Here is a 13,170-nt window from a genome sequence, read left to right as displayed (position 1 = left end):
GTACTCTATTTTATTTTAATGGGTTGTTTTGAACTACGTGACTTGCCGTAGACTGTTGAACCTGACATCATCACCGCGGGTTCGCTTCCGGTCATTTTTGTAGCAAACATTTAGCTCGATCGGTAGCTTGTTGTCGCACAAGAGTCGCTGACAGAAATATGACTATTTGGATTATCTGCAGATAATCTCATCACGTATTATTCTATAATACTTAATGAATTCTTTGTTCTGCCAATCCGTCACGGTATAAAATGCAAGTCTAGCAGTAACGCTAAATGTAGTTTGTTAACAGACGCCATCACTGCCATCAGTTAACAAATGTGAATAGGTTATAAAAACGGTTTGGCAATGAATTGTCGATCAGAGCTTCTTGAAGTCACAGTGGAGGCGAGGCAGGTTGAAGAGTCAATCGTGTCTTTGCTACATACAATTTTACTGCACCGTAGCACTGGAAAATTTCACTATAAAAAGGAAGGCACCTACTCTATCGGTACAGTTGGAACCGTGGACATCGACTGTGACTTCATCGATTTAACTTTTGTCAGAATTTCCTCAGATGAGCTTGACAGGGTGATCAAAAAAGCTGTGTCTGAATTCAAGGTACTATTCCTTGTTGTCTTTTTTTTTAATGACGCAACTGAGGGCTTATCACCTGACTCATGTGGGTGGACATGTTTGTTTACAGGACGCTTTGAGCATCTCTGGAAGTGATGGCATCGGTCAAATTTCCCTGGAATTCTACCAGAAGAAGAAGTCCCGCTGGCCTTTCTCTGACGAGTGTATTCCCTGGGAGGTGTGGAGCATCAGAGTCAACGTCGTCAATCTAGCGAACGAGCAGGAGAGGCAAATCTGCAGAGAGAAAGTGGGAGAAAAACTCTGCGAGAAGGTGATCAACGTCGTCGAGGTCATCAATCGCCACGAGTATGTGCCGAAGATGCCCACCCAGTCTGAAGTGGACAATGTGTTTGACACCAGTTTGAGAGAAGTGCAGCCTTATCTCCATAAGATCACATACCAGATCACTGACTCTCTGGGCACTTCTGTGAGCACCACCATGAGAAGGCTCATAAAAGACACCCTGGCACTGTGAAGTTAACCGGTTTCTCGCTACACCACAAATCCTTCAGGAGTAGCTCTGATAGGAACTCTTTGGAAAAGGACAGGCACTTACCAAGACGAGAGTGAGAGGACAACTTTCATTATGGGTCCATCATAACAAGTGGGCATGCAGTAGAGTAAAATGCTAGCTGGATACGCTTGCTCAAGCCAGTCAGAAGTGAATCTCCTCTTTTTAATTAGTCAAATCTCAATATATTTTAAAGATGTGTTGCAACATTCAAAACTATGTACAATCTTGTAGAAACCGCTCCCTTACGGCACACCTGAAGCGTTCCCTTCATCTTCTCATTGGATATTTATTCTCTTTTATTGGTTTGGTCATTTTTGTTGTCTTTGTGGTCATTAAAACAACACCACTTTTTTTTAAGCTTCACATATGATGGTACAAGGGAAAGCATAGACTACAGCATTTTTCTCTGCTCATAATAAGTTTTGTTTATTTGTGACGCAATGGCACAATTAAGTAATTCCTTATCCTCGCCTGCCAACTTTCAGAAATGCAACCAACAGTAGCGGGTATGTCAGCATTCAGTTGCTGACATTGTTGCCTCTAAATTGTTTCAATATTTAATTGTTATATGTAATCCATTATAAATAAAAACAATTCTCTTCAAATTAAAGCATTGTCTTTGTATGGTACTTGTTTACAGCTTTTTGGTTTTAGTAGTTCGTTAGTTCAACAGGCCCTTGTTTTTTTTAAGGCATGGGTGACAAGAGCAATTCATGACATTCATGGAACATACGAAGATGTAAGAATAAAATTGGATTTACATCCAGTGTAGTGTTATACAAACAAAATCATCAATTCCTTTGCACTACCTGCTAATTTCCTGGTTACCACAATCTTAAGGTTACCAGCAGGATGACGTTTGTTTATTGCACTGCTTGATTTGTGGAGAAGCTACACAATGTGGTGGTAGTAACAATTTTACCTCCAGGTTTAAGTTACATAGAGAAAATGTCATTCAAAGTCATATGAATTGTGATTGATAGCTACTGGTTTTGGTCTGTTGAAGGAACTGTCTGAAGAGACCATTTACACTCCAGAGCCACAAAAAAAGGTTATTGTTGGATAAAAGTATTGGCCTATATAAACAATTCAAATGATCTACAAGGCATTAATACACATTTTGAAATAATTTACAAAAAAGTATTTACATCGTGTCATATACAATGTAACTCTTTATTACAGAGATAAAGCACAGAAACTGTAGAAAAAAACTAAACACAAAAACAGCTGCAAAAAAGCAACAATAACAACCAATGCTGATACAAATATTATTGCAAGTAGAGCACAGGTGTACTAAAAAGTTTAACTAACAAAACTGGTACAAAACTTCAGAAACACGTCCATGTACACAATCCTTATAATTCCCGAGAACAGTAGAGAAAGTTTCTCACAAAGAATTTAAGAGCACAATTGAGTCAATATCACCATAAGGTGCTTTTGAGACTTTCCATTTCACCCCCCAAAATCTGACATTTTCCATTGAACTTAACTTAAGATGTTATGCTGTTAGAAATTAATACTTGTCAAACTATCAAGTGTTTCTTTTTTTTTTTAAATAAATTAACTGCAAGCAGACAATGTCCATGCAAACAGCAAGACGGTAACTTGCTGACAGGGTGGACATTTTTGGCTAATGATAGTATTTTATGAGCACGTGGTGGACCTTCACTTATAGCAACATAATGTGGTTAACAAGCTGACTGTGTACTGTTTAACAAATATAGTTAGAATTTATATCAGTTGATATTTCACTATGACACAGTGAACATGTTAAGATTGACATCCAACTACACATCATGTGACAAATTACGCATCATACCTTCCGTTTTAGCCTCCAATAATAATAAAAAAAAAAATACAGGTAGTAATGTTGCTGAAAAGAGGGGTTTAAAAGTGGGCAGTTACCCCATATTGATCACAATTTCATGTTCAATATGATCATGAAAATAGAATGTACATGATCAAAATGACTTCTCATCAAGTAACATTATTTGATTTTGTCATCATTTAACCACTTATTACACACACTGTAGTCAGCAGAGCAGTGTTTGGGACATGCCAAAAATTTATATTCCATGAAAAAAAAAACATAAAATGGAGGTATTGCATTTTAAGTGACACCATTGTACTGGTATGTGTGCAAATGTTTGTCAATTTATAATAAGACCTCAGAGTTACATTTATTCTGCTACTCTTTCATGATGGCAGTGATTATGATGAGGACACCAAAAGCACTGAATAGTGATATTGACCTATTATCAATGCAGTGTCAAAAGGATCTGCCACAACAAAGCCTGTGCTGCCACTGAGAGACGCTAATTGAATTTAGCAGCTCCCAAATGTATCACTATTAATTTATACATATTCCTCCATTTTTACGATAAAGCCAAAGCAAAGGTACAAGTACGTACTAGTACAAGAATAGAAACTGAAATACGTAGGCCACAATCAAAACACAATCAACAGTGACTTGTTAGGAAGCAGCAACACATATCCCATGAGCATTAACAATTCTGCCTCCAAGTACCGCACTGTTCCTGATGTTACCACCTGAGTGAAGTCATCATGCCACTAAATGTTATTGAACATGTTGTAGTTTGCATAAACCTATCAATTGTAATATAAAGCCCATTTTGGTTCCATGTTTAACTGTACAATTCTCTAATACTGGTGTCACACGGACAAGGCTAACTCACTCTCTCTAACTCACTGTGCTGGGCTGTGGAGATTCATTTATTTTTAAAGAACATATTTCTTGCTATAAATTCAATTGTAATAGATGATGAGAAAAGCCAAGGTCTGGGACGGTGTTAATCTAATATCGGTTAAGTACTCAACTTTAACGGCACATTCACTGATGAGATATGATGCTTTGCTGAAAAAAAAATTCAGTCATTTAGTTAGATTGTATAAAGCACTGAGCCTCCACATCTGAAGTTGGTTCACTAGGACTCATTTTTAGCATAGTATTAAGTAGGGAATGCTTTAAATAGTTAATCGGCTGAGCACCTGTCTTGAAAGGGAAGTCAACCCCTAAAAATCTTTGCAATAGTATGTTCTATGTGCCTTCACTAGTCTAAACATGGCATTCTGATTAATATTGTGTTTGTGGAATATGAGTTAAGAAAGAAAGTCCAGCTGTTTTTAGACATCTCAGAGGGCGGCCATTTTGTCACATCTGTCGACTGATAATGACATCACAGTTGCTTAGTGCTCAGGTAACGACGAATCACCTGTTTTCTGAAGCTGAGCCGTGATTGGTCGTTACCTGAGTCCTGAGGAACTGTGATGTCATTTTCAGTCGGCAGCAAGTGGCAAAACGGCCACCCCTGAAATGGAAAAAAACGGGTGGATTTTACTGCTTAACTCATATTTCAACAATACAATATTAATCAAAATGCCATGTTTCGACTAGTGGGCCTGCACAGAAAATATTCTTGTAAAGAACATTTTTGGGTTGACTTATTCTTTAAAGCACTTTTACCTCATTTATATGATGATGGCATGAACTTTTAAAGGAATAAAACCTGCTTATCCACCACTGATGACACAGTAAAGAAGTGGGCCACTACATTCCTCAAGGACACTTGGACTGAGTAGACCTATAACTTTAGGGCCTTGCGGATGAATGACCATGATGACCTGTCATTCAAGTGGCAAAAAACAGTAGGTTTAATTGTAACATACACATGTATTCGCTTCAGATTCAAATACTCTGCAAAGTAGAGGACCACAAACACGTCACTTCACTTCACTTTTTTCAGTCCATGCCACTTGCCATGAGAAAAAAAAAATCTTATTTGTACAACATACAAAATCACACCCACTTAAATTGTACAAAATGAATCTTAATCACCCAATTAATACTTCGGAAGATAAATTAGCAGTGACTGTAACCTGGCTTCTCCCTATATCAGTGTTCGGAAATGCCTGAACAACCTGAGATGTTTTGATTGTATGTATACTATGCTGTGATATATGCTTTTACATTAAGGTATAGTAGTTTGAAAGTGAGAAAATGAATGCAAGAAATGTATGTGTGAAGAAAGTGAATCGCAATTAGATGCATGCCTCAGTCCTAAAGTTACAACTGTACAATTCAAAAAGTTTTGAACATTTTGACATCTCCCTATTTATATGAAGGCAAAAAAAAAGTGCATTAGGCGTGAAGAATGTTTAAGTTTCGTCACACCAAGAAAAAAAGTCAAATGCAACAGCAAAAGCACTAACCTATAATTGAACTGCAGCAGATAAACTAAAGCATTTACTCGGAAAACAATGCATGTAATCCTACCTTTTTCTTTGCTCATTGAAGTCACATGTGGTACAGCTCAAGTCACATAGGTTACACCTCTTTTCTTGCGGTCTTAAAACACCTACACGTACATGTAAATACAATTAGGCAGCTGCGATAAATTATTCATTTTGGAAAAAAAAGAACTCATTTCCAAAACCAAATCATATCTAGCACTCATTTGCACATTCATGTTTATACAAAGAGTATAAGGGTCACACTGAAAAGAAAAAAATAATACAGAGAGAACAAATACCGGTATTTATATGAGAAAAAGGTAGCAATTAAAAAAAAAAAAAAAAAAGAAGAGTTATGTAATATTACAAGAAGTGATGTGCACAATGATAACAATTAAGGATCTTGTGAAGATGAACTTAGTAAATGAAATAGCCAATGTTTGAGCATGTCAACATCTCAGCCGTATGAGCAGTTTTAATGTTTTGTCTATTCCAGAGGGGGGGAAAAAAAATCTACACAGTCTGCGATCGCCTATTTTGTTTGATCACCTTACCGGGAGTGTTTTTTGCAACGACTAACCATAGAACAATGTGAATATTTGGCAGGTCCTTGGAGAGAAAGACACAGCACGTGCTTCTCTCCGACGGTTGCACGTGTTTGTTTGGGAATTTTGACATTTGCTTCATTCAAAGAGGGAAGTCAACTCAAAAATGTTCCTTACAATAATATGTTGTATGCGCCCCACTAGCCTAAGCACGAGATTCTGATTGCGTTTGTGGAATATGAGGTAAGAAGCAAAATCCACCCATTGTTATCCATCTTAGGGGGCGGCCATTTTGTCACCTTCTGTCAACTAAAAATGTCATCACAGTTGCCCGGGGCTCAGGTAACAACCAATCAAGATTCAGCTTCAGAAAATAGGTGAGCTGTGATTGGTTGTTATCTGAGCCCTGGGCAACTGTGATGTCATTTTCAGTTGACAGAAAGTGACAAAATGGCCGGAGTATGGATAAAAACAGGTGGATTTTGCTGCTTAATTCATATTTCACAAACACTGATTAACACGATATTAATCAGAATATCAAGTTTAGACTAGTGAGGCTGCATAGAACATGCCATTGTAAAGAAATTCTTCGGGTTGACTTCCCCTTGAGAAAAAAAAAAATCTTGTGGAAAAATGTTTATTTTTTTGCTTTTTAGTGTGGCCCAACTACTCTGTCTGTTTACACCAGTGATTCTCAACCAGTGTGCCGTGAGAGATCATCAGGTGTGCCGTGGGAAATTATCCAATGTTAATTATTTTGACAAAAAATATATATAGTTCCTCATTCAGATGTTTTATTAATTTATTTATGCCAACCCACATAGAGTAAGAGGCAAAACAATAACATTTGCTTCCACTAGATGACAGAAGGTACATAATGACGCACAAAAAATATAGCCACTTTTTGTGAATTGTTTTGCTAAGTGGTGTGCCGTGAGATTTTTTCCGATGTGAAAAATGTGCCTTGGCTCAATAAAGGTTGAGAAACACTGGTTCACACCCTATTCAACAGTCTCCTCAAAATGGTACGCTGGAGGCAAGCGAGGAAGCTATACATTCAACGTCTGCCTTTTGCAGGCTTGGTTACTGTTTTGATTACCGAGTGTGAACCCTCAAGAAAAACGCACTGCGAGAACCTGCCAGATGCTTACACGTGGCCATGACTTTGCTCATGGCTCCATAGACTGAAAGCTGTCTTGAAGGTCCTATGACAGAGTTTGCACATGTACTGCCTCTTAAAGGTCAAGGCAGAGAGAGATGGCGCGTGGTAGAAGAGGGTCTCTGAATCCTGAGCCCCGCTTGAATTCTCCACGCTGTTTGACCTTGACACGGGACTGCGGCTGCTAGTTTGTTGCTCAGGCTGAGCTTGGATCTTGCTGCTGTTGACCAGTGACACGGAAGCCTCGGGGCTGCTGGACTCATCGGCCGCTGCAACCGCGACTGGCGCTGCTGGGTTGAGCGCGGAGGCCTGAGGAGAGGGCCGTTCGGAGTTTTGAGAGGTCACGGGCGGGGAGGGGGACAGAGGCGGGGGCTGCCCGTCCATCTCTTTGGCTCCGTGTTCACTTGCGCTCGACATGTGCGACTGAAAGTGGCTCCAAAGGCGGAAGTTGGTCCTGAAGGCTTTGTTGCAGATGTGGCAGATGAAGGGCTTGATGTGGCACAGGAGCTCCTGGTGACGCTCCAGGTCTTTGCGAGAGTAGAAAAGACTTCCACATTTCTCACAAGGCCACACGCCGGGTTCTTCAAGTCCAGTTTGGCTGCTCTCCGTTTCTTCCCGCTCGCTCACCGACTCCTCCAGCGGCTCTTCTTTCAACACTAGTTTCCCATGGTGGCCCATGCTCAGGTCCTCAGGCACATACGATGAAGAGTCTTCTGAATCATACATAGGCGTGCCCGAGGAGTCGTTGTAAATATTCCGCTCTCTTGCAAGAGGTTCACTGGTGTAATGCTCCTCTATGAACATTTCCGACATGCCATCATTGTGCTCGTCCTGCCTCAGGTTCATCTGTTCTTTAATATTAATCATGTTGTTGTTGTGCACCTCCACCTGGTGGCGCCAGATGCTGAAGGAGGACTTGAAGGTTCGCATGCATTCCAGGCACGTCAGTTTCTTGTATTTGCAGTGCACCTCGTGGTCTTTCTTGACCGCTGGACTTGAGAAGCGGAGGCCGCAGTACGGGCATACAGTGGAATGCCGACAGCCCCTCTCGTGATCACCCTGCTCAATGAGTGACGGCAACTTCATATTACAAAGCCTACAGGCGTACACACCAGCATCGGAATCCTTCTGGTGAATCACCGCATCCTGTTCCTGGTAGAGGATGTTCTCCCCTGCTTCGTCCTTGTCAGCTTTTTCTGCAGGATGTGTCCTTAAATGTTGCCTGTACTGAGACTGAAACACAAAGACCTTGCCACAATAGGGACACACAAAGTTGGACCTTGATCGCTTTTTGCAGAGGGTGGAAGACTGCAAAGTTTGTTTATTCCTTTTCAGCTTCCAGAGCAAAGCTTTCTTGATTTCTCGCTCTCGCACCATGTCTATCAGTTTCTTTTGGAATCGATCATCCATCACCGGGGAGCTGGAAGACGAGGCTGGGTTCTGTAGGACACCATGCTGAGTTTGACAATGTGTCCACACTTTGAAGTTAGTATGGAAGCGCTTGTGGCAGATGTCACAAGCGTACGGCTTTTCAGGGTTGTGGTACATATTGACATGCCGATGTAGTCCGGCGCTGGACCTGAAAACCTTGAAACAGCTCCAGCATGTAAAAATCTTGTTCAGCGGCGACTCGTCGTTGTTCTCGTTATCGTCGCTGGTGCTGCGGGACACAACTTCTGACGTGTTTTCTTCGGGGGAGACGCTGTGTTCCTTCAATATTTTGTTCTTTTTGAACGGGTAGCGTCTGTTGTCCGGCCTTTCCCTCCGTTTCCCGAAAGGAATCAAGCTAGGCTTGGAACACTGTTCGTAATTTGTTTGCAAGTCTTTAAGGTTGACTGGCAAAGCTTCTCCGACTGTGATTCGAATAATATCCAAAGGGTCTGCGAGTGGACTGCTGGGCTCCACTTTCACACTGTCCTCTCTTTCCACCTGAGTATGTTCATCCCGTGTGCTGTGGTACTTTGACTTGAGAATAATGGGAGACGTTCTGGAATTCCCATTGTGAGCTGATATTTCGAGATCTGGTGCCTTCGATGCCAATTTAACGACTGACTGTTCGTGATTTTGCAGCTCCTTCAGCTCCAGTGTGGGTGAGAAGACCGGAACAGGGCTGTCCATGGATAACGATCTTCGAAGTAAGCTTTTTATGAGTGGCCCACTCCGGTCAATAGTCTGGCTCAGCTCAGAGGCCTGACCCTGAAAGGACACTTTGGTGCTGTAGAGAGGCTCCTGCTCCCCTGAGTCCTGTTTCATGTCCTGGTCTGAGCAAGAAGGCATCCTAATATGCTGCATTTCGGCGTCGCTGAATGATGTAGACGTTTTCAGCTGGGGCCTAATAGATGAGATGTATGATGGATTCCCTTTTAAAATGGATGTGTATGGATGGGTGGACCTCCTTCCAGAAGCTGCAGTCTGTTCAGGGGATTTACAAGTGTTTGGTTCAGAGTTTCTGACTGAGTCGCACGAGTTACGTTCTGATGGAGGCTGAGCCAAGTCGGTTGTGACAAGAGATGATGATCTTTCTGGTGTTTTTGTCTGATAGTTTGGACAAGAGGGTTCGGATGTGTCATTCCGGACACGGCACACAATGACGCTCCTTGTCTGGATATCATTGTCATCCCCTTCAGTATAGGACAGTCTTTTTCTAGACACACAATAGGACGCATGTGGCCTTGTAGACACTATGTTGGTGAGGAAAGGGATTCCCAGGGTGTAGCCCAGCTCTTGGATTGCTGAAAGACTGTCTTTGTCCACGAAAAGTGAAGAGGAGTAAATGTAATTCAGCACTATCTCAAAAGCATCAGGCTCACAGAAGTCCAGGTTTACAACCTTCAATGACGTGTCATCCATCCTGGTAAAGAGGGACTGGAAATATTCACTACTGGCAGCCAGAACACTTTTATGGGCTTGGTAGCGCTGATCCGCCACAACTAGCACCACGTCACACATGTGGCCTCGGAGACGCTGCTCATTGAGCAGCCCCAGCACAGAGAGGGCATGGGCAGGATAACTGTAGTGCACTAGGCTCTCCATTGCTAAAAGGTGATGCAAAAAGAGGACAAGAAGAGGTTAGGTGTGGGAATGAACATTCAAAGGTGATTGTTGATTATTATATGATTATTATACTTGATGATGAACGCTTTTCAGGTACTTGTTATATTAGCACTTCTAATAGTGTTAGGCAAGGCTTCTAAGCGCAAAATAACCAAACCACAGCCATAACAAACATTCCGTGTCCATGACGTTTAACAGCGACGGGGGGAAAGGCAGATAAATCTCAACATGAGCAGGTTGTATAAAATAAGCTATTGACACTGTGAGAACCACTAACTTTCAGCATCAATTCATTTTCAGGATTCAAGTCAATTTTGCTAAGATGATGTGCGAAGATGTGCATGAGAGATCGGTTATGAAACCAATTGAATTACTGTATAAGGGCCAATAAACAAGTATTACCAATTAAAATATAAATCTAAAAACTCCCATTTCCATGGTAGTGATACAAGCATTTATTTTCGTGGTGTGCTGGAGCCTATCCCAGCTGACTTGTACACCCTGGACTGTTGCCAATTAATCACAGGGCACATTGAGTCAAAAGACCATTTACACTCACACTACGAACAGTTTAGTCTTAAATTAACTTAACAGGCATATTTTTGGAATGTGGGGGGAGAAATCCCCTTTCAAAACCCACACAAGCATGGGCAGAACATGCAATGCCACATAGGAAGGCCTGAATCAGGAGCTGTGAGGCAAAAATGATAAACAATATTTCACGGTGCTGCACAGAATATATTTAGGTATTATTTGAATTTCTGATACAAGTTGATTACGATAACACGGACAGTGGTACCTCTTTGCAAAATGTTTTCATATTCATTTTTGTGGATTTCTTAATTTCATATTAGATTTGAACAATTAGTTATATGCTTTAGGTGACACACCAGACATAGTGTTAAACACATCAAAGGAGGAAAAGAACAATTTCATGCACTCCTCTCTAACATGCTCCTTATCTCATAGAGGTATCCAAATACTGAAAGCATGACAGTTATGCTAATTATTGCTGTCGCCAACTTGGACACGTACGTCATTTTAGGACCCAGTTTGTCTTCATTCATTCGTGTAAAACTACTACTTAAACAGCTAACCTCACCCAAAATAACGAATCAGTCGTCATTCGTGTCGTTTCGGTTTTTTTCTACGAGGAAGTCCTGTACCGCGCGGGGTATTAGATCATCCTTGAGACGTGGCGCACAGCTCCCGCATGACACTTTACCTCTTCCACGGAAAAGAGCACTTTGGCATAAAAGAGTGGCAGCATGTTTGTGATTTATGAGGCGGAATGTGAATGGCGCCACGCTCAGCCATTCCTGCTCGGTCGTTTAGCGAAAATGCGGTGTCGAGTCAGGAGGGAAAAGTTGGGCGCGTTATGGACTCAGTTTCATGCACTCTCGGTAGGAGCACAATATCAAGAAATCCGCTACGGCTGCAATGAGAGCAGCCTTGTTTTATACTGACTATTGAAAAAAAACTGTAAAATGAGACGCCGCTCTAAGCTAAACAGGTTGTAGCTGCTCGGGTTTAACAACAGCATAACTGCCCCTTTGAGTTACGTCAGGGGGGGAAGAAAAAAAAGAGCTCTCACTAAATGCTACTCAACCATGTTCCATTGCGTATTTAGCCAACTTAAAATAGAATTCTCCGCTTACCCGGCCCTCGTGATTAAGTTCTTTCATCCAAACAACCTGGACTTTATTCAGTGTTGTGTCGATTTCTGCGTACTGGTCGTGATTCCATCCATCTTGAATTTGACGTCATCCCACACCAGGGATGAGGTCATTGCAATGAAAGCTCGTCACGTGCACTGCGCTCGGATTGGCTAGAAGCTTTAGAAGGCGGGACCAAGAGAGGACCTGACGTTTGCGCGTATTTAAAGGGGTATCACCATATTTTTCAGTTCAACGGAGTACTCTCCACGCTATTTATTAGAAATTAACACTGCAAAGATGTTAGATGAATTTGTTTGTGTACGCAGGGGCGGAGCCAGAACGTGGCTAATGGGTGGCTTGGGAAAATCTGGGTGGGCCTGAGTATTTCTCTCACAATCCTCCTATCCCGACACATCGTACATTCAAATGCAATGATCAACTGAATAATATGAAGTTCAGATCTTCCTTAGACAACCCCAATTATGTCATTCTTAGTATTCAATCAAATAAAAACACAAATTTGAATAATTTACAAAAAAAGTTTTTTTCATGAATTTCATTGAGTGGGCAGTCTGTCAATCTGGGTGGGTCTATGCCCACCCAGGCCCAACCATGCCTCTGCCCCTGTTGTGTAGCATACTTGTTTGCAAATGTTTTAATTATTCCATTTCTGTTTCGCTCCCATGGGATTTATCAAACCAGGCAAGGATATTTTGCCTTCATTTGAAGGAGACATTAAATATCATATCAACTTTTTTCCCCACCTTTTAAAACTGTAAATGAAAAGGTCTCTGAGGGTCTTCTATTTAAATTTGGCTGAAAATTACATCACGCTTAAACAGATACTTTTAATGCCGTGGTTGAAATCACGAGCGAGTTGTGACCAAGCGAGTGCTAATAGTGGCTCAGCATGTGAAGAAAAAAGCCAGACCCACTTCAAATGTTAAATTGCATTTTCACTCTTGGAGGGAGTTGTTTGCACACCCATCTAACAGTTCTGATGTTGCAGGTTGAAATGCGTGCTCCGGCCTTCCGTTGTGGCGTTTTCAAGTTCTCCCTGTGGTTGCATGATTTTTTTTCCCTTGTACTCCGGCTTCCACTCCTACATTCCCAAAATGTTAATGTTAGATTTCCTGAGGACTCTATATTAGTATAAATGGCTGTTTGCCAATATGTCCTCTGCAATTGTGGTTAACAGTCCAGGAGGTTCCCCGCCTCTTGCCCAAAGTCAGCTGGGACAGGCTCCAGCTCACCTGCGACCTTAATGAGAATAAGCAGTATAGAAAATGGTTGGGTCGACCTCTCTTCATCATCAAGATGGCAAATTTAAACTTGCCAATGAGTGCAGCAGATCTGGGCATCTGGCCCATGCAG

General features: G+C 41.5%; 2 protein-coding genes across 4 annotated transcripts; one reads left to right on the top strand and one right to left on the bottom strand.

Moving 5' to 3' along the window:
• Positions 1-53: 53 nt before the first annotated feature.
• Positions 54-1,739, top strand: atg101 (autophagy related 101). The gene is made up of 2 exons (XM_086013527.1): positions 54-600; positions 686-1,739. Exons 1-2 carry the CDS (start codon positions 349-351, stop codon positions 1,088-1,090), a joined length of 657 nt encoding a protein of 218 aa, XP_085869653.1. The 5' UTR covers positions 54-348; the 3' UTR covers positions 1,091-1,739.
• A 549-nt stretch (positions 1,740-2,288) lies between these two features.
• zbtb21 (zinc finger and BTB domain containing 21) lies at positions 2,289-11,916 on the bottom strand. 3 transcript variants are annotated; one of them, XR_015081911.1, is made up of 4 exons: positions 11,797-11,916; positions 7,077-10,119; positions 5,424-5,505; positions 2,289-4,771 (listed from the first exon to the last, which is right to left on the bottom strand). XR_015081911.1 is itself a non-coding variant. In XM_086013210.1 (3 exons), the coding sequence occupies exons 2-3, from the start codon at positions 10,115-10,117 to the stop codon at positions 5,475-5,477; spliced, it is 3,072 nt and encodes a 1,023-aa protein (XP_085869336.1). In that variant the 5' UTR covers positions 10,118-10,119; positions 11,797-11,916; the 3' UTR covers positions 2,289-5,474. The 3 variants fall into 3 exon arrangements, 2 of the variants coding, with proteins under 2 accessions (XP_085869336.1, XP_085869337.1); XM_086013210.1 differs by having other exon boundaries at positions 2,289-5,505; XM_086013211.1 differs by lacking the exons at positions 2,289-4,771; positions 5,424-5,505 and having other exon boundaries at positions 6,385-10,119.
• Positions 11,917-13,170: the final 1,254 nt, after the last annotated feature.

The sequence above is a fragment of the Filicampus tigris genome, chromosome 17 (assembly GCF_054856515.1).
Source record: "Filicampus tigris isolate MCC_2025a chromosome 17, RoL_Ftig_1.0, whole genome shotgun sequence".
Taxonomy (NCBI): Eukaryota; Metazoa; Chordata; class Actinopteri; order Syngnathiformes; family Syngnathidae; genus Filicampus; species Filicampus tigris.
The sequence above is the reverse complement of the archived record's forward strand: the minus strand, read 5'-3'. Positions and strand labels throughout refer to the sequence as shown.

Bases quoted from the DNA above. Each gene is read 5' to 3' on its own strand.
- zbtb21 (XM_086013210.1), bottom strand. From the start codon at position 10,117: ATGGAGAGCCTAGTGCACTACAGTTATCCTGCCCATGCCCTCTCTGTG. The intron at 5,506-7,076 runs GTAAGCATCTGG...ATGTACGTGTAG, and splicing joins GAGCAAAGTCATGGCCACGT to GTGTTTTAAGACCGCAAGAA.
- atg101 (XM_086013527.1), top strand. From the start codon at position 349: ATGAATTGTCGATCAGAGCTTCTTGAAGTCACAGTGGAGGCGAGGCAG. The intron at 601-685 runs GTACTATTCCTT...GTTTGTTTACAG, and splicing joins AAGCTGTGTCTGAATTCAAG to GACGCTTTGAGCATCTCTGG.